The 27,483-nt window shown below is 36.9% G+C and overlaps 2 protein-coding genes across 2 annotated transcripts in view; both read left to right on the forward strand.

The window, feature by feature from the left end:
* LOC109825650 (transcription factor E2FA-like) lies at positions 1,029 to 15,551 on the forward strand. The gene is made up of 15 exons (XM_020392514.1): positions 1,029 to 1,412; positions 3,561 to 3,750; positions 10,895 to 10,951; positions 11,111 to 11,196; positions 11,605 to 11,693; positions 11,798 to 11,849; positions 12,033 to 12,085; positions 12,160 to 12,210; positions 12,304 to 12,352; positions 12,858 to 12,920; positions 13,016 to 13,095; positions 13,174 to 13,402; positions 14,401 to 14,467; positions 15,025 to 15,166; positions 15,307 to 15,551. The coding sequence occupies exons 1-14, from the start codon at positions 1,275 to 1,277 to the stop codon at positions 15,156 to 15,158; spliced, it is 1,338 nt and encodes a 445-aa protein (XP_020248103.1). The 5' UTR covers positions 1,029 to 1,274; the 3' UTR covers positions 15,159 to 15,166; positions 15,307 to 15,551.
* Positions 26,790 to 27,483, forward strand: part of LOC109826044 (peptidyl-prolyl cis-trans isomerase CYP18-2) — an 18,001-nt gene continuing 17,307 nt past the window's right edge. Inside the window, exons 1-3 of the mRNA XM_020392992.1 lie at positions 26,790 to 26,876; positions 26,964 to 27,059; positions 27,143 to 27,205. Coding sequence (XP_020248581.1) covers positions 27,031 to 27,059; positions 27,143 to 27,205 — 92 coding nt within the window. The 5' untranslated portion in view covers positions 26,790 to 26,876; positions 26,964 to 27,030. The remainder of the gene's footprint in view (positions 26,877 to 26,963; positions 27,060 to 27,142; positions 27,206 to 27,483) is intronic.

A 27,483-nucleotide genomic window follows, 5' to 3' on the forward strand; every position in this document is an offset into this window, starting at 1 on the left:
ACCAATTATCCCAATTCTAATTCTAGTAGAATTCTACTTGACTAACGCACAAAAAAAATAATACAGTTCTAGTTCTATAAAAGTTCTACTTGGCTAACACTATAAAAAAAATATCTTATTTCCTAGTTCTATGTGACTAACACCTTAAAATTTTATCCTACAAATTATCCCAGTTTCAGTTTTAAGTTCTAGATGACTAACCCCCCGAAGAGATATCACAACTTGCCGTTGTCATTGGGGGTATAAAACTTGATAAATTAGAGAGCCATGTACATATCTTTTATTATTTTTGAGTGAATGCATCGGGACATAATAAATCAAATGTGGAACACAAAAAATTCTATTCGGCTCTTAAATTCATATTTTACCAGTAAAAATATACATGGGGAAAATGGTTAGCAAAGCAAAATGAAACGGATTTATTTTACAGAGCAAATAAACTAAGCAAGATTGAGGGACATAGGGGGGAAGAATATCTCCGCTTTAAAAGAACAAGATTTGTAGCAATAAAGAGCACATGCTCCCCATTACTCAAGCTGAAAAATGTTTTGCATGTTAATTGTAAGCAAAACACTAAAAACTAGAAATTTAGCCCTCAGAAAAGAGTCTAAGTGCGGATAAACCCCTATACTATCGCCTAATTGCAGATAAGCTACCTGAAGCTCTAATCGTGCAGATACACCGCGTGATTTTTTTTAGCCATAAAGAAGCTTAAAAAGTTTGCAGAGACCAATAGACCCATTTTGATTCTATCGGCGTGAATAGACGCCCAATTGCTGATCCCTTTACCGACGATCTATCATCACTCGGGCAAATAGCATAGAGATTATATCCTGCATGCAAAATTAGAACAGGGTCTATTGGCAACTCGGGCGATACTAAAGGGGTCTATCTGCAATCAACCCAAATAAACTAATAAAGTGCGGCAGGTCCCACGACAGTCGCTCCCGTATAAAAGATTCCCGCGGCAACACATCGAATAATATTTATTCAGTTATTCAGTTTCCCCTCGTTATTTTCGTTTTCCCTCCATATCTTTCAGAATCCCAACTATAATTTCCCTCGCTTTCTTCTTTTTCACCCAAAAATCCCCCAAACCCTAACCCCGTCTCTTTCTCCAAATCACAACCCGAAGCCCACGCCGACCTCGCCCGTCGTCGAAACCCGACGCGGATCCTGATCGGAGCGAGGGTTTTGGCGCCGGGCCTCGCCTCAGTTTCCGATCTCCGGCGAGATCGAGGAGATCCGGTCATCGATTCCCGGGGTTTTCTTGTATGTCCGGGGCCCATCCTATGACGTGGCGCTTGCCGTTCCCTCCGCGCTTCGCTGATCCCGATGCTTACCATCGATTCGACGGTGCAAGCGGTCGAATCGAGGAGGATGTGGCTGACGTTCTCGTGATCAAGACTCCGGTGAGTGATCAACGGTTGAAAGTTAGTTTTTTGAGTGACGAAGTTGATATCTTTGCTTGAAATAAGGTGAATTTAACAAAGAACTGAAATTAGAGCAGTTTTAGAGTGGGGACTTCGGTTCTTTTAATTACTTGACATATATTCAGCAGTCTGTACTATTTCTTTTTTGGTAAATTTTCGTGTCTTTTCACAATTAGGGATAAACGCTTGCCAATGTTTTGGGTTAATTTTCTCAAATCGTCTAAAGTTGATATACGTTTAAACTGTTCTATCTTTATAGCAAAATTTCTTCCCAATGCGACAAGTGTGATTTATTTTTGTTGGGGAGACTCTGATTAGGGTTTGTCTGATGCCAAATGTTTGTCAATCTTGCATCCCCCCCCCCCCCCCCCCTCTTAACCTTGTCCAAGAGGATTTTCTATTGGTGATGGTCTCAATATTGGGTTCAATTGTGAAACATGTACATGTTCCATCATATACGCATCACGCATGTAAGTGGAGCATTTGCACCAAAGAAAAATGCATGTTTCTTTACATAAAACAATGACAATGCTTATCCAAGTGGATACTTCATTAAAACCAATATGTTAACCTTAAAAAAAGTAAGGTGATCTGAATTCATGGAATTAAAAGGATATGGATGAAGATGAAATGAATGGAGATTTTTAAGTTCAATATGTTCTGATTTCTTTTTTCCCCTTTATTTTGATTTACAATGTTGAAAGTTTCTCCCTTATTTTTGAGTGACGCAAGCAACAATTTTCTCTTTTATTTTCTAAATTAACTGAGCCTGAAATGTTTTGGTATCTCTGGTTCAAAAAATGGGGCACATCATTACTTAATTTTTTATGTACCTTTGAGGTGAATAAAGCACAAATTCATACTTGCATCTGTTATATAACATGGATGAGTATGCCCTTTTTTGGTAAAAAGAGGTTTCTACATATAATAGGCAGTGAATAAAGCACAAACAAATGCATGCATCTGGTGTATGACATGGATCAACATGCTGATTATTTGGTAGAGAGGGGTGCCCACATATCATAGGTCTTACAATTTTGATCCAAACTGAGTTTGATTAGATTTTTCCCACTGTACTGGAACGTGAACGATGTTTATTTCATTGATAACTGAGACTTTTTGCAGGACCAAGTGGCAACAAATGTCTTGGTGAATCCAGAAGGCTGTCAGTTAACTTACTGCTGAAAACAAAAAAATCATAAATGAAAGTTAGGTTGTGAAGTCTGTAAATCTGTTGGCACATCAAGACTGTACATTTAAATTAGGTTTTTTTGGGGGAATCCTAACTTAAGGCCCTATTTCATGTCACCAACCTTATTTACTCAAATTTCAGAAAACGGCACCTATCTATCATTCCATTAACATATAACCATCCATGAACTTTTCCTTCTGACTTTCCAACTAAAAAATTGTAGTTTTTACCCTACATACGTTGTTGGACTTTGGATATTAATTTGGGATATCAATGTTAAATTTTGTTGAACTTTGGTATATCTTTTTGGGCAAAAAGAACTTTGGGCAACAAAATTAAAAATGAAAATGACGTATTTTTGGGCAAAAAAAAAAAACTTTGGGGTATGAAAGTTAAATGGGAAATGATTTGGGGACTTTGATCCTAAGTTCAAGAAGATTAAACTTATGTAGGGGTAAAACCGTCAAACCATATTTTTCTGGATGGAAAATTGGATGGAAAGGAGCATGAATGGATCTATTTTAATGGAATGGTAGATAGGGGTGATTTTCTGAAATTTGGGTAACTAAGGGTCGTAATGCGTAATAGAGCCTAAGTTGGGGATTGTTCCCTTCAAAAAGCCCTTTAAATTAAGAATGATCTTGTTATCCACAAATGGATAACCGTCCATTGCCCTGGACTTTTAACAAATATTGTCAAATGCTTCATAAATCCAGTTGAGAGCTAATTCATAGAGGGGGAATCCATTCCCTAGGCAGTCAATCTAGTAGCTTCAAGCATTAAGTTGAGGTATTAATGTGTGTGTCAAAGCCTAGGTGGTTCCCAAGAATATTTTAAGATGTGTCACATTGTTCTTAGTTTGTCAATGAAATATGTTTTATGGCAGTCTTAAGTAACTTTTTCTGGTCTTACTAACTACAGTGATTGATTTACAGTTGAAGCGAAAGCCAGATGTAGAAGATCCTGAAACTGCCGACTCAAATGAGTGGACAAACAGCCCTAGATATGTTAAAGGAGTTACCAATCCCTTTCAAACACCTTCATCTATAAAGGGGGGTAGGATCTGCAGCAAGTATAATCCTTTGAAGTTCAAACCTGAATATACAACCCCCATTCAATATGCTGGTAAGAAATTGTGATCTAACTGTTACTCTGCTGCCATCTCAAGTTTCTATTGTGAGATCTATGTATGTTTCGGTTGATGGTATCTCTTTCACTTGAATCATTTACCTGACTGCCATATGTTTTGATGACTTGTGCAAACACCTTTATGGGCGTTTCCAGTGTTGGAAAATAAGTTTTACAAGGTTGCTTATGTGGTTGCATGAGTATGCGGGTTACAACTGCAACAAATAAAGAGTATGTGCTTCCAATATGCGGACAAGGCACATACTAGCTTGCATGTGAATTAAGAACCACACGCCTGATTACATAAATGGTTTTGCACTTTTCTTTTTAAATCCAACTTGTTACCTAATTAAACCTAACATAATTAGAGCAGTTACAACATTTAAACAAAACCCTATGAGACTAGATCAGATCCCTAAATTAAAACTCATTAATCTCTGCTTCCCGACTTCCAACCCCATCTAAATAGGTTACTTGCTTTGTCCTTCCATTCTCTCACTTCGAACGACATCTAGTGAGATAATTGTGCCACTTTTTTCCTGTTATTTTCTCCTTCTCTTATCCAATTTTCTTCACTATCCTTTCTCCTGCTCTCCTTTTGATCCCTCTGTCTCCAAACTTGTGAGCAAATGCAAAATAAACACTTGTCATTCAACAAATCAGAATAGAAGGAAAGAGGTAAGCTTGGAGATGACAAATTTCTTTTTGTTTAGTTGTTGATATTCACTAGCAGCTTTATTCTTATTACAAATTTGGAGTTGTTTCTGAGCTAGGGTTAGTTTACTAGCTTGTATTACTCCTAAACGTAATCTGCTGTATTCTTAGAAATGTTAGCAAAAATTCTAAAAATTCACAAAGCGATCATACACAAGCACGTAAAATATGGAGTAGCGCTTTACTCAACATATTGTGAGGATTATCAAGGTGAAGGACCCTTAAATAATTATTCCATTCACACCCCAAATATCACTTACAATTTCTCTCTAAGAGAACTCTAAAAGTTGCAGCGTAAACAAAATAGAGAGCATGATTGCTATACTTATAAGATTTACTCTTGGTCATCATGGAATTGGAGAACTTACTAATTCAAATTATTGGGTAGGAGTCTAATTCTGTTTAGTATAAGAAATGAAATCTCAATCAAACAGTTGAAATAGAACTCCTAATCTTATTATGAGATCTCTTGGGCTTATATAGGCCCCTACACAACTTACAAATAAGTCCCTAACTAATACTAATATGTCAACACTCCTCCTCAAGATGGGCGAAAGATATCTACTAAGCCCATCTTGTCACATTCTCTAATCATATCTACTGAGCTAAGTCCTTTAGTCAGACAATCTGCTGCCTAGTCCTTAGTCGAAACATGACTTAGCTCCAGTAGTCCACTATCCAACTTCTCTTTGATGAAGAACCTATCGATCTCGATGTGTTTGGTTCTATCATGCTGCACTGGGTTGTTGGCGATACTGATGGCTGACTTGTTATCACACCACAACTTCATCTTAGCTCCTTGATCCAGCTTCAGCTCCACCAGCATACTCTTTAACCATAGCAACTCAGCAACTCCTAAGGCCATAGCTCTATACTCTGCCTCAGCTGTCGATCTCGCCACCACCGACTGCTTCTTGCTCTTTCACGAGACTAAGTTGCCTCCTATAAAGATGCACTATCCTGAGGTGGACCTCCTGTCATCAGCACAACTAGCCCAATCAGAGTCATAATAACCCTCAATGCTCATGTGTTCATTCTTCCTGAAGATTAGCCCTTTTCCGGGGGTATTCTTTAAATACCTTAGAATCTGGTACACTGCGTACATATGACCCTTCCTTGGATCATGCATGTAGCGACTCACCACGCTCACTGCAAAAGAGATATCGGAATGTGTGTGACACAGATAGATCAACCTGCCCACCAGCCTTTGGTATCTGTCACGATCAACTGGTTCTCCAGCTTCAGCACCCAGCTTAAACTTCTGGTCAATCGGTGTAGTTGCAGGTTTGTATCCTAACATTCCTGTCTCTTTGAGAAGATTCAGTGCATACTTTCTCTGGGATAGGACGATCCCCTCCGCTCCTCGAGCTATCTCTATTCCAAGAAAGTATCGAAGCAAGTCAAGCTCTTTCACCTCGAATTCCTTACCCAGTCTCACTTTGAGTTGGGCAATCTCCTTCTCATCATCCCCTGTAATAATCATATCATCGACATATACTGCAAGCAAGGTGATGTGACCTCCACTTCTTCGAAAGAACACGGTATGGTCGGCGCTGATCTGCTGGCACCCCATACTAATCATAGCCCTCCTGAATCTGTCAAACCAAGCACGAGGAGACTGCTTTAGCCCATAAAGAGACTTCTTCAATCTGCAGACCTTTCCCACTGTCTGATCTGTACCGAATCCTGGTGGTATTTCCATGTATACCTCCTCCACTAGATCTCCATGAAGAAATACGTTCTTCACATCTAGTTGGTGTAGCTTTCATCCATCATTTACTGCCAGAGAGATTAAGGTCCGAACAGTGCTCATCTTTGCCACCGGTGCAAAAGTCTCATCATAATCGATGCCATATGTCTGACTATACCCTTTTGCCACCAGACGAGCCTTGTAGCGTTCAACTTGCCCATCTGGATTCTGCTTCACAGTGAAGACCCACTTACATCCAACTGCTCTCTTTCCTTCTGGTAGTTTTACTAGCTCCCAAGTGCGGTTCTTCTCAAGAGTCCCTAACTCCTCGTGCATAGCCGCTTTTCACTTTGGGTCTTTCTTAGCAACCTGCCAATTGTTAGGTACAGTAACAGAGTCCAATGATGCAATGAATGCTCCATGGTCTTTCTTAGCAACCTGCCAATTGTTAGGTACAGTAACAGAGTCCAATGATGCAATGAATGCTCCATATATAGGGTGGATATTAGAATATGATACAAACTGGGCAAGATCCCAACCATATCTATCGGGAGGATGTCCCGCATTGCTGCGAGTGGTCCTCCGTACTGATATTGGTGTGGGAGGAGTAAGGAGAGGAATGATATCACCTTGAGAGGAATCTGATGGTGGTGTAGGTGTCTCAGGAGTCGGGACAGGCGTTGATAAGGGACTTGGCACTAGTGGCACTGTAGGTACTGTTTCTGCAATTTGCTTCCCCTTCCTACTATAGGTAAGTAGCTCCCCCTGAGCCGTGGGCCTAACACCTCTTGTCTTCTTATCCTCTTCTTCTTTATTCTCCTGCTCCTCCTCAACCAATTCTCCTTCCCAATGAATCGTTAGAGAAATCGATTTCTCCATATTATTCTGCCTCTCACCATTCTCCCCTTCTCGTCTCATACTTTCAGTATTGGGCGAGTCACCAACGGATGAGGGTACCTTCTGTGTGTAATATGGCTCAAATTCACGAAAGTACACATCCATACTTACGAACAGTCTTTTCTCCACCGGGCTCCAGCAAACATATCCCTTTTGAGTAGCAGAATATCCCATAATTATGCACTTCACCGCTCTAGGGGCAAGCTTCCCGACTGATGGTCTGTTGTCCTTCACAAAGCACACATAACCAAATACTTTCAGTGGAAGAATCCCACCATTATCTCCTTTCAACGTCTCACACAGAGACTTCCAATCCAGTACTCTCGAGGGCATTCTGTTGATTAGCATCGTTGCAGTCAACACTGCTTGCCCCCACAATGTTTCTGGGACATTCATGGAGATCATCATACTTCTAGCAACCTCTAAAAGATGTATGTTCTTCCTTTCTGCTACCCCATTCTGAGCTGGTGTGTATGGACACGTAGTCTGGTGTTGTATTTTCTGAGATGACAAGTATTCTCCAAACACTCTGTTGGTGTACTCTGTTCCATTATCAGATCTCAATACCTTCACCACTGCTCTATATTGAGTCTGAACATTTCTATGAAAGTTTTGAAAGCAGCCAAACACTTCACTATTATTCTTCATCGGGTATAACCAAGTAACGTGAGAGAAGCAATCAATGAAGGTAACAAAATACTTGTATCCATTCATAGAACTTGTGGAACATGGCCCCCACACATCTGAATGTATCATATTAAATGCATGAGAACTCCTATGATCAGAACTAACATAAGAGCTTGTAAGCTTTCCCAACTTACATGCATCACACACAAGTTTTTCTTTATTTACTTTCTCAAATAAAGATGGATACAACCTACTTAAAACACCGAAAGAAGTATGTCCCAAGCGTTTGTGATGAAGCATCAACACACTCTCAGCACTCATCTCAGATCCTACTTCTGCTCTCTCTACCATTAACACCAAAAGTCCATTACGCCATGTGCCAGTCCCAAGTCTCCATCCTGTCCCCTTCTCCTGAAAGATCACCTTGGGAATATCAAAAGAAACAATACATTTTAGTTGGAGGATGATAGAACTAATGGATAAAAGATTGACTGGAAAGGAAAGAGCATGCAAAATATTGGACAAAGTTACAAAACCAGTACAATCGACTGTACCCTTACCAACCACCGGCTGAAATGTACCATCAGCTGTTTGAATACTATCAGGCGATGCTAAGTGAGTATATGAGTATATGATGAGAACTCACTAGCATTACCTATCACATGACGAGACGCACCAGAGTCGACTATCCACTCTGATGATCTGTTGGGAGACATAGAAGCAAAAACATGTATGTCATCAGTACCTTTGGTCGGATGAGCATATGTAGCAGTGTTGCCTCTGGCGAAGAACGAAGTGGATGCCTCCTCAGTCCCACTCCTCAAGTCTCCATCCCCTGCTACTTGCTATTTTTTTCTGAGTATCGTCAGGAGAGCACGATCCTCCTCTGTAAAGACCACCTCAGCTTCTTCTTCCTCTGCTACCGTCAGATTCGCCCGATTCCCTGCTCCTCTTCCACCTCGTCGACCCCCACGGCCACGACCTCCGAACTGTCCACGTCCACCCGAATCTCCTTCCTTGGGTGGCTTGGTGCAAACATGCCTTAGATGACCCACCGCACCGCAGTTGTAGCACTGTCGAGTCTCTCCCCTAAATCCAGTGTTGCTAGAGGCTGTCAGTGCTGACTTCACCACAGGAAGTCCACCTGTCCCCGCCTGCAGTCGAATGCGAGTCTCCTCCTGGATCATAGCAGAGACAGCCTCCTCAAGCGTGGGAATCTTTAGCTGAGCTAGCAACAATGCGATTCGCTGAGCGAACTCTGATGTCAATCCTTTGAGAAACACCATAGTCCTCTCCTATAGAAAGGCCTCCCGTTCTTTACATCCCGGGTCCTTGCAGCTCGCCCGAGGTGAGAAGTGATCATAATCTAGCCACAGCCACTCCAGCTCTGTGGCATACTCCTGTACAGTCCTATCCCCCTGAACTGTGGCGTCGATCTCACCCTTAATCTGGAACACCTTCAGGTTATTCCCCACTCCATCATAGGTCTTCTTCAACTTTTCCCAGACGTCCTTCACCTTCTCAATGTCATCCACTGTGGCGGCGATCGACTGGACTAACGAGTTGAGGAGCCATATGTATACCAACATATGAGTAGCCTTCCACTCATCTCTACCCTCAGAGTCCTCATTCGGCTCTGTCACCTCTCCTGTCAGATAACCCTCCAGGTTCCTCCCTGCAAGGGTGTATCTCACCCGCCGTGACCAGCTCAGGTAAGTACCCGGTCCATCAAGCTTCAGATCTATGATAGGAAGTTCCAACTTCTTGGATGGTTTTGTCGCGCTCTCACCAGCCGACAACTTCATCAACTTTATCAAAGTTGACACCTCCGCGGGGTTCAACTTCTTGATAATCTCCTCCATTGATCAAGCTTCAGACCCAACACCTGGTCACCGTCTCTTCTGACCCTTGTTGTGTGCAGTGAAAATTTCGGCAGCACCTCTGCTACACAATAAGAGTAAGATCTCAGACAAACTCTCGTTTCTCAAAGGAAACAAGAATAAAAAACAGTGATATATCTCATCGCCGTGAGATATATACTCTTCCTGTCATCAGTTCGTGGGGTGGCGGCGGCTAGGGTTTGGAGGAGGCTCTGATACCAAGTTGAAATAGAAACCCTAATCTTATTATGAGATCTCTTGGGCTTATATAGGCCCCTACACAACTTACAAATAAGTCCCTAACTAATACTAATATGTCAACACAAACTTTTGTAAATCCAACAGAAAAGCTTCTTCTTTATAATTACTTAGAAAACGAAATTAGCCATATGTTTGAAAAACACTCTTTTAGATTGGAATTGATATTTGATCCGACTTAACTATGACCTACATTATATGGTCTAGGATTGGTGGATTACAAGAAATTTTATCCTTTTTTTAGCTTCTCATATATTTTAGATTTTTAAACTATATAAAAGATTATTAAAAAAAACCCACTTTTGCTTTATTCCAAATAATTTGATGGTGCATTATGCATTATGCATTGCTTGATAGCATGCATAACATGTACTCATTTTTAAAGATTGGTTAGTTCTACTTATAAGGTTTCCACGGGTTATTCTATATAAAAGACTTCAGTTTCATGAGAAAGAAACTATAAATTTGCATCATGAAATTACTTACTTTCTTATATTTACTATTTTACTTATATGCCTATCTACCTATGGTGCTATACACAAGTCAAACTTTCACTTGATTCTTGTCAGGCTTCTGTATGCTTTCATGACAGTGCTTGTATTACTTTGGTCTCTCCCTTTCACACATACAGGCGTATCCACACACAGATTATGTATGCTTTCACTCTGTTTCTGCATGCTTTCACTTGTCAGGTTTGTACGCGTGCGCATCCAAACTGGATTCCACTAGATTATGGTTTTTCCTTTTATTGCTTTTAATAATGTTATTTATTTGTTTATAAGACATTCAAACACTTATTTACCGTTTAGAAACAGGCATACTAATTATACTAATTTATTGTAAGTTAAAACCAGATAGCATTAAGTTTCTCAGGACTATTCTTAATTTTACAACTGCCTTACTGCCCCTATAATGTGTTTTCGAGAATTTGGCAACTGTATTGGTGTTTGACACGAAATATGTAGTAATATGGTACTATCTACCTGTCTATGGATTTGTATAGCATTTTTATAGTTCTGTTATATTAATTAGGGAAATAACTGCGGAATAAAAGTCTGAATGTTTGTTTCTGCAGGTTCTTCCAGTAACGATCTTACCCCAGTTAGTAATTTTCGCTATGACAACTCTCTAGGTGATTGAACTATCAATTTACTGCAAAATATTTTTTACGTCAATAAAATCATGAACCTTTCATAAGTGGCAAAATCTTAGAATAATAGCTTATGAAATTGATGAAGGGTTCCACTGGTTTGTGCTGTTGATTGTGATATGGTGCTATATTGTTTTTCAGGTTTCCTGACAAAAAAGTTCATCAATTTGCTTAAGCATGCACAGGATGGCATTCTTGATTTAAATAAAGCTGTGGAAACTTTGGAGGCGAGCTTATAACCTTATAGAGCATTATCTTCTAATTATTAGCACTTTGCAATTCCATCAGGGTTCCCAGACCCACCTATTCTTTTTTAACTCCCAGCCACTAATTGTTTAATGTACTCCATCCTGACTGGAGTCATGTACGCATTTTAAACTTAAGAAAAACAGTAATTTTCTCCTGGTACTAGTTATAAACAAGAAATATATTATCTGAATCACCACAAAGTCCTTGATAGAAGCAAGTAAGATTAAGGGGTCAATGTCGAGTAAAACTTTGAAGATCGATTCCAGGGAGTTGTATTCTTTTGCAAACTTCTATAACCGAGGAGTTTAAAACAGAAAATTTCCTTGAAGTTTCAATTTTTTAATATAATTGAAGTTTTAATTTCATTCTGTATTTTTATGTCACAGGTTCAAAAAAGGCGTATATATGACATTACAAATGTCCTTGAAGGAATTGGACTAATTGAGAAGAAACTTAAAAACAGAATAAGTTGGAAGTAATATATCATGTTCATCTGCATATTTCAAGATTATTTCCTCTTTTCTCTTTGTGCATGCATGTTCTCCTAAATAGTTATTTATTTAATGAAATTTATGACAGGGGTTCCGATGACTCAAGACCAGGAGAAGTTAATGATGTCCCAATTTTAGAAGTAAGAGAAACATTCAGTGTTTGATTCTGTTCTGAAACATTTAGTGTTTGATTCTGTTCTCTTTTCGTATCATTTCTGTATACTTGTTGTGATAGCTTACGTTGATATGGCATTGTAGATGTTTTACTAGTTCTTTCTGTAGGAGAGCTTCAAACCCTAATCCTATTATAATTTTCATTTCAGGCAGATATTAAAAAGCTTCATATGAAAGAGCGCAACTTGGATGATCGAATAAGGTAATGCATTAGCCATATCTCCCTTCCCATGAGAATATTTTAGTTGTCAGTCTGAAACTCTATATTCTTTGCAGTGAAATAAAGGCAAGGCTAAAAAGAATTAGTGAAGATGAAAGCACCCAGAAGTAGGTGCTTTCTTTCATATATGCAAGTCGCAGTTTGTGGTTAACTTTACTTTCTCATATTACTTCCTTTTCCATTTCTCTCTGTTACCTTAGATTTCTATACGTGATCGAAGAAGACATAAAATCTCTTCCCTGCTTTCAGGTATGTTTCTTTATGCTCTAGCTTTTGCTTTGCAATGTGCTTACATTGCAACTGCTGGTGATCCTTATTAAGATATGCTAGCATTTACTTCCACTTTGTTATTTATTGCTGTAAAAAATATTAATTTATCCTATAGCATTGACAAAATTAGAACCATAAATGGTTTCATACAACTAATGTAAAGAAATTTAAAGTTGACGTTGCTTTTTATAGGGTTAATTGCGGATAGATCCCGTGCACTGTTGCCAAATTGAACTTACTAACCCTATAGTTCTATTGTTGCTGATAGACCCCTTGAGTGAACTTTTTTGACCCTTTTCAGAGAGGCAATGTGCAATGATAGATTTTCACTTAGGGGATCTATCTACAACAATAGAACTACTGGGTTAGTAAGTTCAATTTAGTGGTGGTATAGGGGCCTATTTGCAGTTGACCTTCTCTTCAAAAATCTTCTAACCTGCAACTATTAGATGATTATCATAGTACTTTTTTGCTTATTTTGCAGAACAAAACTCTAATAGCAATTAAAGCACCCCTGAGTACAAACATGCAAGTTCCATATCCCGATAGCGTAAGGGAAAGTGAAGGAAGAGTGGAGAATAATGCATCCTACTTGTGATTCTTTAAGTTTCTGAGAGGTTAATGTTTCTCCCTTGCTTTAAACAGGACACTGAGGATCCTCAAAGAAGATACAGGCTGGTCCTTAGAAGCGAAACTGGTCCAATTGATGTTTATCTTGTCAGGTAATAGCTCCCTTTCTAGAGAGATTAATTTATTCCATTAAAGCGTATTGCAGTCACATTTATAGTTTGTTTTCTCAGTAAGTTTGAGGAAACAATTGAGCAGATCAGCGGTGTGGAAACTTCCGAAAATATCCTTCCTGTGTCAAATCCAAGCTTTCCTCAGAGTGAAATGATGGCAGTGAGAACTGTAGAAGAGAGCAGAGGAAAGGAAACTGAGTTTCAAGGTGTCGAGATGTCGCATGCTAGTCCAAATTTTTTACAGGAATCTATTGCTGGGATGATGAAGATTGTTCCTTCAGAAGTTGATGTAAGTATAACAAGCTTGGATGGGTACTTAAGTTTTTGTATACTAGTTGTATTTATATATGGCTTACCTGGTAACATTTCGGACAAAGCTAAGATTCAGTCTTCCTTCAAGAAACTAAGACTGAGGTCATACGCAATCAGGAGCTAGGATTTATCATAAAGGGATTTGGCTTCTCAGAGCCTTTGTCCAAAGCAGAAAGGTACTCATCACAATCAGGTTATGTGGTGACAGGCTGAGCCAGTAAAGGGTTAGCCTTAGAAGACCTACTTATGATCCATGTCTTTCTGCACAAAACTTACGGTTCAACTGCACGTTTTATGAGTCATATTCTTTTATGATATGTAGCTTACAGTTTAAACATTACACCTTTGGAGCCTTTACGTTATGATAAATAGGCTGTGGCTTTCAATTTTGAGGCCCCATCCTTTCCCTTCAAAAATAAATAAATAAATTAAAAAAATCATCTGTGCATAAGGTGGTTTGCGTCGTGATTGGACTTACACCAGCTGCACATTGAGTCTGAGGTTTTGTACGCCTCTTTGTTAGCAAGACCACAAAATACTCAACAAAGATTACATCCAACCTTCAAGCCAAAATCTCACATCCCCTTATCGTTTTTATTTTTCTCTATTTTGGATACAAGTTAAATCGGAGAGTGAGGTCATATTTATAGCATAGGAGAAACTGCGAAAATACCACTGGCGGGGCTGGGGCTGCTGCTCCCTCTTGGCCCTCTCCTGTCAGTAGCAGGGCAATACGGCAGGGGTATGTAATAATCCATTAAATAAGGCTTCAGAGACAACGATTTGACGGTTGTAGAAGTAGGTTAGTGGCTACACAAAGTACATGAATCCTTGAAAACAATGTTTTCTCATCTTTTTATTTGAACTAAATATCTAAAAATTTTGTGAACAATGTCAGATTTTATCTCTTAAATGTCTTGCCAACCTGACAGTATTTACCCATCTATCGTTTATTGTTGTTTTTAATTTTTGCAGACAGATGCAGATTACTGGCTTCTATCAGATGCCGATATTAGCATCAGTGACATGTGGAAGACAGTTCGTATCCTTTTGAGCACCAGTTCTCCTAAACTCTTTGTTTTAGTTTAGCGTCAACTGTGGATAGACCCCTGCATGCTTGGCTAATTACAGATAGACCCCCTACAGCTTCATTGTTGTGGATAGACCCCTGTGTGAATTTTTTTTGACTCTTTTAGTGTAGGGAGATCTATTTGTTAAAAGAATTAATTACACCCTGGTACTCCGTGGTATCATGTAATTATACGGGTGACGCTGGGTTTGTGTATCTACACAAATAACCTTGAAATTACTGATTGAGGTTACACTGGCAACCCAAAGATTACTTTCACCAAGGCTATACGTGCAATCTCAATAGTAATCTTGGATTTATCTGCGTAGATATATAGACCTATGGTACCCGTGTAATTACACCATACCACAGGTTACGAGAATGTAATTGATCTTAACAAAAAACAATTTTCTCTTTCTCCGGGGGTCAAAAAAAAAAGTCAAGAGGGGGTCTATTCGAAATTAACCCTCTATTTTAACTTTCTTCTCATCTGGAATCTCAACCTTGTATCATCCATAACGCTCTTCAAGCTGATGCTCATTGGGACGTAGAACCTGGGTTAAACGCTGAGGATTTCCTTGCAAGCAGTCCTCAAACTCCGACGGCTGGAGTTCTGAAATCACCCTCAGTAACTCACACTCCCAGAAGCAGGATGGTGAAGTAGGAAGCAAGGTTTGAACTGTTACTCATCAGAAACCTTGAGTTTTTTTACAGTGATCATATAAACGCCACTTAACATAGTTCTAGTTGTCAATGTCAACGGTTAACTATAGTTCTGGAGATTCTAAAGTGTAGCTGGTGATTTTATGCAGTTTAAGACGAGAGTTGCCTTGTACAGCTGAAGACGGGATGTTATCTTATGAGCGCTATATACGTCCAATTAGAATTTTGATCTCAAACGTAGACATGTTTGTTTATTTATTTTTATTTTGCGAGGAGAGTAGCATATAATTTTTCTTGTTTGATCTCAAACAGTTAACGGACCGAGTAAGAATTGTTAGTTGTAGGAATCTCTAATCATAATTGAATTCCAATTTGATAAGATTTTTTTTTTTTTTTTGCATACGAAACTATATGGCGCAAAGATAATTCGGATTCCTTGATATATTCCGTTTTGTTTTGCCGAGTTCTATTCTCAGTTAAGACGTCGGAACACTAATACGACTCGGACTCTTACAGTAGAACAAATTTAATAAAAAAAAAAGAAGCTTATTTCATAGGAGTTCATCTCAAGCGAGAATTAGTAACTACATCAATTTAAAAAAAATATAGTTCAACTAAGAAAGAAACTCTCGCTATAAATAAAACCAGTAGCGTCCAATAACAGAATCTAAAACCCCTGTTTACCCTCCAAAAACACATCTTCTTCTTCCTCCTCCTTCAACAATGGCGAATTCAGCAAGTGAGGACGGCTCGAAGCCCCGAAGCCCGATAACGGGTTCGGGTTACACTAGCTTAAGAGACATTATTTCGTCTCCAGAATTCAAACCCGTAACCTTCAATGAGAAGTTCGTAGGAAGCAAAGACCCGCTGGTGCACCAGGATTCACGCGCGTATCTCATGAGGAAGCCGTCGTCGTCGGATCCTTTTCGACGTTTTTTCAGGGGCGTTGGTTCTTGTTTGGAGTTTATTTGTGGAGGCTATGATTAGACTTTTAGCATTTGATTTCTTTGTATCTTTTTTTTTCTTTTCTTTTTAATTGGTTAAGGTTTTTATCGTACTGGTTGGATGCATTGTGAACAGATACGATTATGAGTCCAGAACATACAATTGCATGGAACTGTAGATTTTTAATTAAGCTTTAAGAAATTGATGAATTTTATTTTTATTTACTTATTTTCGTAACACGCACATATACTAGTTTTTATACGTGTGCAATGCATGTAGTTAAATACAATGATTAAGAGGGTGTTTGGGAAGGCTTGTTTTTTTGAAGCTTATAAGTTATGTTGGCTTTTGGTTGCTTTTTAGCTTTTGTGATAAAAATGCTATAAAAATTGTTTGGGTAAAGATGTAATTTATTTGGTCGAACCTAACTTATATAAGTGAGATTATAAACTAGTTTTTTTTTAAAGGTGGGGTATACCAGCTTTTAAAAATGGCACTAATGAGCTAACTTATTTATTACTTTATCAAAAAGATAGCAAAGAAAAAGCTAGCTTAAAAGCTAGTTTTACCAAAAAAATAAGCCTCCCCAAACACCCTCCAAGCATTTTTGGCTTATTTCCTAACTAAAATTTGTCATGATCCACTTTAACAGTTTACTCACTTTTGTCTGTAAATTTTACCATTGTTATTATTTATTTTTTTGTATTTGTTTGAATGGTCTACACCCAGTTTAAATTTTTATATTGATAATTGAATTGTCAAGAAACAAATATAATCTGAAGCCAATGTGAATTATTATATTATTTGGACCGACATAAAACCAAGTTTTACTTGAAATAATGTTATACAATGAAGGTGAATATTTAAAATTAATAAGACAATATAATTGATAAAAAAAATATGCTAAGACGATACAAAAGAGAATATGAAGTTTGTTTTTAATCATTGATAGACTTCATAAAAAATTATAAACAAAAAATTAATGCTAACTCTAGTATATTTTTATATGATAAAAGCATTCATATAAGCATATAAAAATACTGAAAAAATTTCATGATAATCCCTTCTAAAAAATCCTAATTTCACTCAGAACAATTAAACTATACTATAAAATATTTAAAAAATTATTATCTTTTATTTCTTCTATTTTATTTTTTTATTGAACTGAGATCAATCATTCTTCACCCTTATCTTTTTTATAGGAAACTCTAAAGTAGTGTATTTATCATCTATATCAATTAAGACATCAAACTAGAGTTGAATTTTTTGTTTTGGTATCTTTCATGGGCTTGTTAATCTTTTATCTTCTCATTTAACTTCAAAAAAGTTGAATGTATTTCCAATATTCAACATAAAATTCTTAAAATATAGACTTTGATTTTTTTACAATGTTAATTTCATATATATGAAATTTTTTGTGTTCCTAATTTATTATATTTAAATAAGATTAAGAGTTACATTTTTTTCTTTACAATAAATTCTTCTAATGTGCATCCAATAAGAGTTTTTGTTATGTCAATAATATTACATTTGCTCTATCCTTATTATTTTCCACAACGATTTTAACTAAATACATGTATTTTTTATTGCCAGTTTGCCTAAGATTATAGTATTAATATTTAATTTCTTTAACATTTGAAGAACAAAGTATGAAATTTATGAATACTTACTAATTTTTCTTGCATTTTCCATGGAGAATTCTTTTTTAATTGGAATAAAGTTGTTAAATTATTCTTCAATGGAACTTAATCGTTGTTTATTTTTATTAATATTATTTTTGAAATTGTTGAGCTATATATAGTTTACGTGAGATTATAATAGGATATAATTACTACTATGATAGATTAAGATTTAAATGAAATATTCAAAATAGTGAATGGTAGTGTTGACTATGAAATTTTCTTGTGCTTTTAAAGGAATTGTGTGTGTGTGTGTGTGTCTGAGAAAATAGGTATGCTTGGTACCAAGCACAAGTTTTTGTGCTTAGTAGTGAGATGACATATTCCCTTCCACTCATTGAAATGAGGGCACACATTCACATGGGTTGGAGAGTGGTTGAAAATTGGAATGAGTGGATGGGAATAAAACACCTCACTACTAAGAAAAAAATTTGTGTTTGGTACCAAACATACACATCTCTCTCTCTCTCTCTCTCTCTCTCTATATATATATATATATATATAATATATATATATATAATATATATATCTATATATATATATATATATATATATATATACTCCCTTTAAAAGCACGAGTTCGGGAAAAACTTTTCATAGTCAATATTATCATTCACTATTTTAAATATTTTATTTAAATTTTAATCTATCATAATCATAATTATATCATATCCTAATCCCGCGTAAACTATCTATAGCTCAACAATTTAGCTCTAGAACCGCAAATTATCAATCCTCCAGCTTAAAGAATCTGGACATAGATATTTCTCAATTAAATTGTCACTATAGTGTTACCTTAACTTTCTGCAATAAAATGAATAGCACAAAACTAACTTGCATCCTAAACAAATGAAACAATTAACATATAATATGAGAATATTAACAAATAAATAATCAAATATTTCTCTGATAAAAAACAAATATTTGTTTAAGTAAAATTGTGTTTAGGCCCCGTTTTAAGAAACCATATGTGGGTGCGTTCCTTTGACTTTTCCTCATGTGCTTTTCCTTTTTGACCTTACTTTTCATGTGAAAAACTCATTTTCATGTGGTTAAAATATTTCTCTGTTAAAAACTAAATAAATTAAAAACTAAATAAATAAATAAATGTTTCTTTCAACAAATCTGCGACCCGATCAACCCACCAAAAAGCCCATCACAATAAACTATCTCATACTTGACATCAAATAATTCCCTTGTCCCCAAAATAATCCCTAACGAGCTCCATAAATTCAAATTTCATGGCGATTTACTTCGAGTTAAGATCCCCATAGATTCCCCCAAACTCCATGGCAGGTCTCATAATATTTAACCCTCACCAGTGATCTATAAAAACAAGAAAAACCCAAGCGAAGAATCACTGAAGAAAGAATCAAGATCAAGAAATAAACAAGAAAGTAAAAGCTCAATTCAAGAACTGCACAGTCAAATATTGACTAATTAATATGCACATGTCACCAAAGGAGGAAATTAAAAGATTAAAAGAAAAAGGAAATAAAGAAGAGTGCTGCTACGGGGACCCCAAAATATGGGACCAATGGAGGGGACAGGTGAGGTGTCCCCTCCCTATTGCGTAATGAGTTGGCACACAATGAGTTGGCCATGCCAACTCATTATGCAATAGGGAGGGGGCACCTCACCTGTCTCCTTTCTTGGTCCCATATTTTGGATCCTTAAGTTATTTTCCAATAAAGAATCAAATAGTAACTGATTTAACAGCCAACATATATATGCCCGCGTGTACGTTCATTTCATTCATGACCCCCAAGCTAATCAACATGGAAATTGATGGTGCACATTACAAACGTAGAAAACAAGAGACGCTCATGAATAAAATCTCAGCATTGAATCAAAGGACTCTAGCTGCAGGCATGAAGTAATCCCTTGTCGGAATGAAGTTGGAAAAACTTCAAATAAAATTATAGCAGGCAGATAAATCTAAATAAAATAAAAAACAAAATCTGGTCTGAACGGGAGCAGTCGTGTAATCACTGCCCTAAAAGATTAAGGACTCGCCTATCGTCCTGACGTAGATGATCCTCTCTCCCCTAGCGGTAAAACCCCCGGAATCGGCCGGCCTCTGTACTTGGGCGAGAGAACAGAGCTTATGCTCAGATGAAAAAAGTTATCCAAAAAGTAAAACCAAAAATATAGAAGAAAATAATATGCAGAGGAGAGAAGAGAAACAAGAGTTCTGTTGTGTGTATTTCGAGAATGAGAAGGGCTGCTTATATAGGTGTTTTAGAGAGCCGTTACAAAATCCAGCAATCAATTCTGTAACGTTCATCATAATATCGATCGTTACGTAATAAACCCGCAGCCGTTACACACGTGAAAAATGTGTAAAATAAAGCCAGAGAAAACAAAAAAACATGTGCATGCGGTGTGGCGTGGCGCGCGCGTCACGACGTGGCTAGGCGTGTCGTGCATGTGTGTTATGCAAAGCCCAAACAATACAAAACTCAAAACACTATTCAAAACCCAATAAGAGGAGATGCAAGTTCAACCACCAACTATTCATCTCATTATTCCATGTGGGACAATTCACCCCAAAAAAAAAAGACAATATTGACTAAAAACTCAAAATCAATAAATAAATCAATAAATCACAAACAAATATAGGTTGAGCAACCTTTCGTATCGTGAATTCCGGAGAGATAGCTTTCGGCTTTGAACATTTCCTTAGTGAGTTCATCGCCACCTGATGGACATAATGGACTAGGCCTTGAGCTAGACCCCTTTAACCAGGTATTGACGAAAACACACACAATACGTCTTTAACTATTGAGAAAAACTGGTTGAGCGTTAAAGGCCATGCTCATAATAAACCGACTCATGAGAGTTTCTAAGGGTTAGCCTAGCCCCCCCAATCGTGGTTATCACGGTTCCTCTCATGTAGGTAAGTCCTCCAATGGTACTACAGCTGGATATCATACCCTCCGTAATACACGCGTTGGACTTATTAAGAGTAAAACTCAACCTAACCACCTGTATCATAAGAGCACCGTCACCATAGAGAAAGAGAAGTAGCAGATATTACCATAATGATATATAAATATATCTAGGTCGATGCTCCACGCGAGTATCACTAGTCCAGCTTGTTTCTACCACATTGAACCTACATTGGGACTAAGTCTTCAAATAAAGGTTGGATTACCACTGTCAGTGACCTCACTTATTGGCTTAATCTCATCTCCTTCGATGAATCCAGAACCACACTCCTGGATAAACCCTTAGTCAAAGGGTCAACAAGATTCTTCTCAGACTTTACAAAGTCTAAGATCACAACTTTGCCTAGCAGGCGTTGTATAGATTCATCAAGTCCTCTAGTTCTTAAGTTATTTTAAAATTATCCCTTCATATTGTTGAAATTGACATTAGGTACCCTATATGTTAAGTTGTTTTGAAACTAGTCTCTCCAGCCAAGAGTAGCAAGAAGAGAGTTTAATTTGAAATAACTTATAAGGATAAAGGAACCTAATAGCAATTTTAATTATTTGATGGACTAATTTCAATATAATTTCAATGATTCCCTACATAAGAAAATAACATTGATAAGTATACCTGCTGCAGACAACTGCCACATAGGTTTCTGAATAAATTTACATTCACTTTTGTCACCTTCTGTCTAAGCTTGTTAGATGCATAAACAATCCAATGTATGAAATTATTAATAATAGAAGGCACCATACTGATAGTTTAAAGAAATGAAAGCATTGAACCATGAACAAATTCAGATATTTCAAAGCTTCTATACATCCCGAGTTTATTCTCTTTATTCTTGTCAAAACCATGCATATGAGACTTTCAAGGATAAATATGTACACTGCTACAAATTTTATAGGCATGTTTAATTGAACATTACAAATGCGTGCATATTTCAAATTATTTTCCAATTAGAGTCAACTATATATCTATATGAGCATCTACTAAGGCATCACTCGGTTCTGACTTACTGAATGTACATGGCAGATGCTAACGACCCAATAGATTATGTTTAAATCAAATCAAATCAGGAAACTGGATGATTAAGGGATATAATACTGAAAAGAATATAAGTGCTAATGAAAAACCTTTGATCATATGAATGCAATACATGTACACGCATATGAGAGCATCCGAATAGAGATACCGTATATTTTAACTGGCTGATCTCCACCTAAGATGGATGATGACCTATACATTTGACCGATCAAACAGCAACGTAAGCGGTTAAATTATTGACAGCGCTAATCTTTTATTTTTCAAATGACGAAGCTTTCCATGAAAGCAGAAATACCATAAAACCACTTCAATGGTATAACTGATTCTGACAGAAAATAATTACAGCAAGTAAAAGCAATTAAAAACAATTATTTTCAATTAATTGTAATTAACTGTTAAAATTAATTTGTAGTAATTAAATACAACTTAATTAACAACAATTAATCAAATTTAACTGAAATATTTAATTACAAATTTCTAGGTGAATAATAACTTTTGATGAACAGTAGTATTTATTATTTTTGATGAGCAGTACCTTTTTAATTTAATTTTTAGATTTAAAAACAAAAGTTATAAACTACTTAATTAATCTTCTAAATTGTTGGAAAAACTTCAAATAAAATTATAGCATGTAGATAAATCCAAATAAAATAAAATAATAAAATCTGGCCTGAACGGGAGCAGTCGTGTAATCACTGGCCTAGAAGATTAAGGACCCGCCTATCACCCTGGCGCAGACGATCCTCTCTCCCCTAGCTAGGAGTGGAATCGAATCGAATTTGAACGAATAGTACAATTTTCAAATTCGAATTCGGTTCATATTGGGCTATTCGTGTTCGTATTCGTATTCGGCTCGAATAGTTATACAAATTCGAATTCGATTCGTTTACATATATTGATGTTCGAAAAATATTCGCGAATATTCGTTTAACCTTATTCGGCAATTTTGATTTTGAATTATTCGTCAAATATTTGATATGTATTTGCTAATAATTCGAAAATCATAAAAAATAATCATAATCAGTAAACAAAATGCATTAACCACCTGCTGGAAATAATTTGGGGAAAAAAGTTTTTACAAAAAAATTAACAGAAAATATAAGATGAACCTGACGGGGAGGAGGGTGTCGTCGGCTCGTCGCGGGGATGAGGGCGTCGTCGGCTCTTCGGCTTCGTCGGCTCGTCGAGGGGAGCAGGGCGTCGTCGGCTCGTCTAGGGGAGGAGGGCGTCGTCGGCTCGTCGCGGGGAGGAGGGCGTCGTAATAGAAAATTTTGATGGGTAATATTTATAACAAGTTTAATTAATAGGATTAACATATAAAAAGTTATTGAATAGTTAATAATCAGTCGAATTGAATATACCTTTAGTTAAATTCTATTCGTTTATAAGTCGAATACTGAAAAATATTCATTTAGTGTTAAATGAACCGTCGGATCGAATATGACCGAATATCTGGACGAATATTAGACGAACTGTTTATTAAATATTTGGTTCACTTCCACCCCTACCCCTAGCTATAAAAACTCCCGGAATCGGCCGGCCTCTGTACTCGGGCGAGAGAATAGAGCTTTTGCTCAGATAAAGAAAGTTACCCAAAAAGTAAAACCAAAAATATATAAGAAAATAATATGCAGAGGAGAGAAGAGAAACAAGAGTTTTGTTGTGTGTACTTCGAGAATGAGAAGGGCTGCTTATATAGGGGTTTTAGAGAGCCGTTACAAAATCCAGCAATCAATTATGTAACATTCGCCATAATATCGAGTGTTACGCAATAAACCCGTAGCCATTACACATGTGAAAAACGTGCAAAACAAAGCCAGAGAAAACAAAAAACGTGCGCGTGCGGTGCGGTGTGGTGCGTGCGTCATTGTGTGGGCATGCGTGCGTGTGTGTTATGCAAAGCCCAAACAATACAAAACTCAAAACACTATTCAAAACCCAATAAAGGGAAGATGCAATTTAAACCACCAACTATTCATCTCATTATTCCATATGAAACTATTCATGAAGGCAAAATTATTTTTTCTCCAATAAAATATCCAACAAATGATTCTTTCAAGCCAAGGCCACTTTCATTTCTCAGATTCTCCTAATACTTCTTATTCGACCAAGAAACAAGATTCTACTTAGAAATCTGAGAACAATTAAATCGCTAATTCGCGGTAAAGAATTCCCCAAGAACACAAGAACCCGATCAATCCCGCTAAAAAAAAGCCTGAACTCACACGAAATCTTTGGATCAAGAAGCGAGCATAATCAAACACGGAAGTTGATGGCTGAAGCTCCATTTCCGATTAAAGCAGTAACAAAAGGCCCCAGATCGATGCCGAAAGCCTCAAGAACACCAGAATCCGATGAATCCCGCCAAAATCCTAAACTCGCACAACATCGTGGGATCAAGAAAATCAAATGCTGATGAAAGTGATCAATGATGCTGTTACAGTGGGGGGCTTCACAGACACAAAAAATGTCTGTACAAAAGTGGAGAATAACAACACTGAATTAACACAGTAAAGGTAAAGAAAACATCACACGATGATTTAACGTGGTTCGGTCAGTATGACCTACGTCTACGGACGAGAACAATAAAGAACTTCACTAATCATAAAAGAAAAGATTACAAAGGAAACCGCTCTCTAACCTCACCAAAGAATCACACAAAGAAATAAATTAATTTTCTACATAAATTAATTCTATCTCTCTTCTCTAAAACTCCTCTCTGTCTCGATGCTATTTCCTCATACTTCACAACTCTTTTGATAGGCAAACGAGGGAGACAACTTGGTAGGTGAAACAGAAGAGCTAATGTTAAGTTAAGAGTTGCAGAAATTGACTAAGGTGCCGCAAGATTAGAAGGCAACATTTGTTGACTTATTCAAATCACTCTCACAGATGCTTACCCAGCAAGGGATTTGGACAGAATCATTGGATCAAGGAAAGACCCGATCGAGTCAAGAAAGATCGAAGCTTTATTAGGGCAAGAAATAAGAAGGAGTGAGAGATGAAGGCGGGTTTTTTTGAGAAGAAATGGAGTGGGGGAGGGGTAGGGCTGTCCATCCGGGCCGGCCCGGCCCGGCCCGGAAATTCGGGCCCGGGCCGGGCAAAACCGGAGCCCGGACCCGGGCCCGAGTACCCCGGGCCGGGCCCGCCCGGGCCCGGCTCCGGGCCGGCCCGGATTTTTTTGTTTTTTTATTTTTTTATTTTTTTTAAAATTTTAAAAAACAATAAAACATAAAAATTACATAAAAATTATATTTATATAATAGTATATATATATTTATACTCTTATATAAATATAATTATATTATATGTACATATAAGTTTATGTTTATATATATGTATAGATATATAAATATATATTTATACTCTTATATGTATTTATACTATTATATAAATATACTTATATATGTACATATAAGTTTATGTTTATATATGTGTATATATAAGTATACTTATATACTAAGAGAGAGAGAATATAAATATATATATAAGAGAGAGTATACACTGTACACATATATAAGAGAGAGCATACTTATACATATATATAATTATATAAGAGATATAAACATATATAAGAGAGAATATACTTATATTTATATATACTTATATACTAAGTAGCCCAAAGTATTCATGTCATTCAATATATGTATATGTATATATATACACACACACTGACACACATATACATATATTATACATAAACAAATTGTAAATACTTATAGTAATTACATAAACAAATTGTATTATACATAAAAACACACACACATATAAACTTATATATACACACATATATTATACATATATAAGAGAGAGTATACTTATATATACTTATACATATATTATACATATATAAGAGAGAGTATACTTATACATTATACTTATATATATATATATATTAAGAAGGGAAGGGCGAAATACATATACGAGGTATCATGTATATTACTATATATACTTATATAACATGAGTATAAAGAGAGTATATATATATATATATATATAATATATATATATATATATTATATATATATATATATATATATATATATATATTACATATATAAGAGAGAGTATACTTATATAAGAGAGAGTATACATTGTATACTTTATATATACTTATACATATATTAAACAGAGCATACTTATACATATATATAGAGGAAGACTCCTATCAACTTAAGTTGATGTCCACCAAAGTTTGTAGCCACAACATTTATTAATATAAAACACCTTTTATATAATACATGGATCCCTAGGTAATATGAGTGGTTAAAAACTTTGGTGGACACACTATTCCCTATCCACTTAAGTTGACACAAGTTTTCACCCATATATATACTTATATAAGAGAGAGTATACTTATATATAATTATATACTAAGAGAGTATATATATAATATATATATATATATATATATATATATATATATATATATATATATATATAATATATATATATATATATATATATATAATATATATATATATTAATATATATATAATAGTAGATAAGTATATATATATTATATATATACACATATACATATATTTTATATATAAGAAAATAAAAAAATAAAAAAAAAACAAAAAAATTAAAAAATGTTACTGTTCCGGGCCCGGACAAGGCTCGCCAACGCGACCCGGGCCCGGGCCGGACCGGGTTTGCCGGTTTCCGGGCCCGGCCCGGGCCCGGCACGACCGGGCGGCCCGGCGGACACCGGGCCGGCGGGCCCGCGGCTCCGGGCTTTTTGGACACCCCTAGGGAGGGGGCAGAAATTTGTAACACCGGGCTTTTCTTAGTTATTTTTCGCCACCCATTTCGCGCGCACCCAGTTTCTCACCCACATATTAAGTTCATTTTGTCGGATAACGGGTTCAAGTCAAACCCGATTCGCATGTCGACACAGGAAGAACATACAAGCTCCTGTGGTAAATAAAAAATAAAAAAAAAATCGTCAAAACTCTCGCGGGCGTGACCTGACCCGAGAACCCTAGCCCGCTTCCAAAACCTCTCTCCTTCGCCTTCGAGTCCGGTGCTCCGCCATGTGGGCAAGCGCAGACGGCGGCCCGCCGGAGGTCACCGTGGAGACCTCCATGGGTCCCTTCACCGTCGAGGTAAGCTTACCTCCTCGCTTCCCTCTCTTTCTCATCATCTCTCTTTCTTTCTCTAAAGCTAACCAACTCGAGTCCGGTGCTCCGCAGATGTACTATAAGCACGCTCCAAAGACCTGCAGGAACTTCGTCCAGCTTTCACGGAGAGGATACTACGATGACGTCAAGTTCCATAGGATCATCAAGGTGATCGTCGATCTCTTCTGCCCTAGTTTGCCACCAACTTTTTGTTTTGCTTGATTTTTTGTTTAATTTGTGTTGTGTTTTAGGATTTTTATGGTACAAGGCGGTGATCCTACTGGAACTGGGAGAGGTGGAGAATCTATCTATGGGTTAGTGTTTATTTGCTTGATCAAAATCTTTTCGCAAATTTTTAGGTTTCTTTATGTTTATCATTAGATTAGCTGTCGAAATTGGGACTTGCATGAGAATAAGATTGGAAGGACCCAAAAAAAAACTAATTTTTGACCGTGACAAACGTTTATTGTGATTTATGAAGAATGAGTTCTGAATTGACGAAAAGTACTTGTATCAAGATTTAATTTTGAGTTTATCCACGTGCAGTGCGAAGTTGAGGATGAGATTAAACCGGAGCTGAAGCATTACTGGA

The sequence above is a fragment of the Asparagus officinalis genome, chromosome 10, assembly GCF_001876935.1.
Source record: "Asparagus officinalis chromosome 10, Aspof.V1, whole genome shotgun sequence".
Classification (NCBI taxonomy): Eukaryota; Viridiplantae; Streptophyta; class Magnoliopsida; order Asparagales; family Asparagaceae; genus Asparagus; species Asparagus officinalis.

Bases quoted from the DNA above. Each gene is read 5' to 3' on its own strand.
- LOC109825650 (XM_020392514.1), top strand. From the start codon at position 1,275: ATGTCCGGGGCCCATCCTATGACGTGGCGCTTGCCGTTCCCTCCGCGC. The intron at 12,353-12,857 runs GTATGTTTCTTT...CTTATTTTGCAG, and splicing joins AATCTCTTCCCTGCTTTCAG to AACAAAACTCTAATAGCAAT. The intron at 13,096-13,173 runs GTAATAGCTCCC...TTGTTTTCTCAG, and splicing joins ATTGATGTTTATCTTGTCAG to TAAGTTTGAGGAAACAATTG.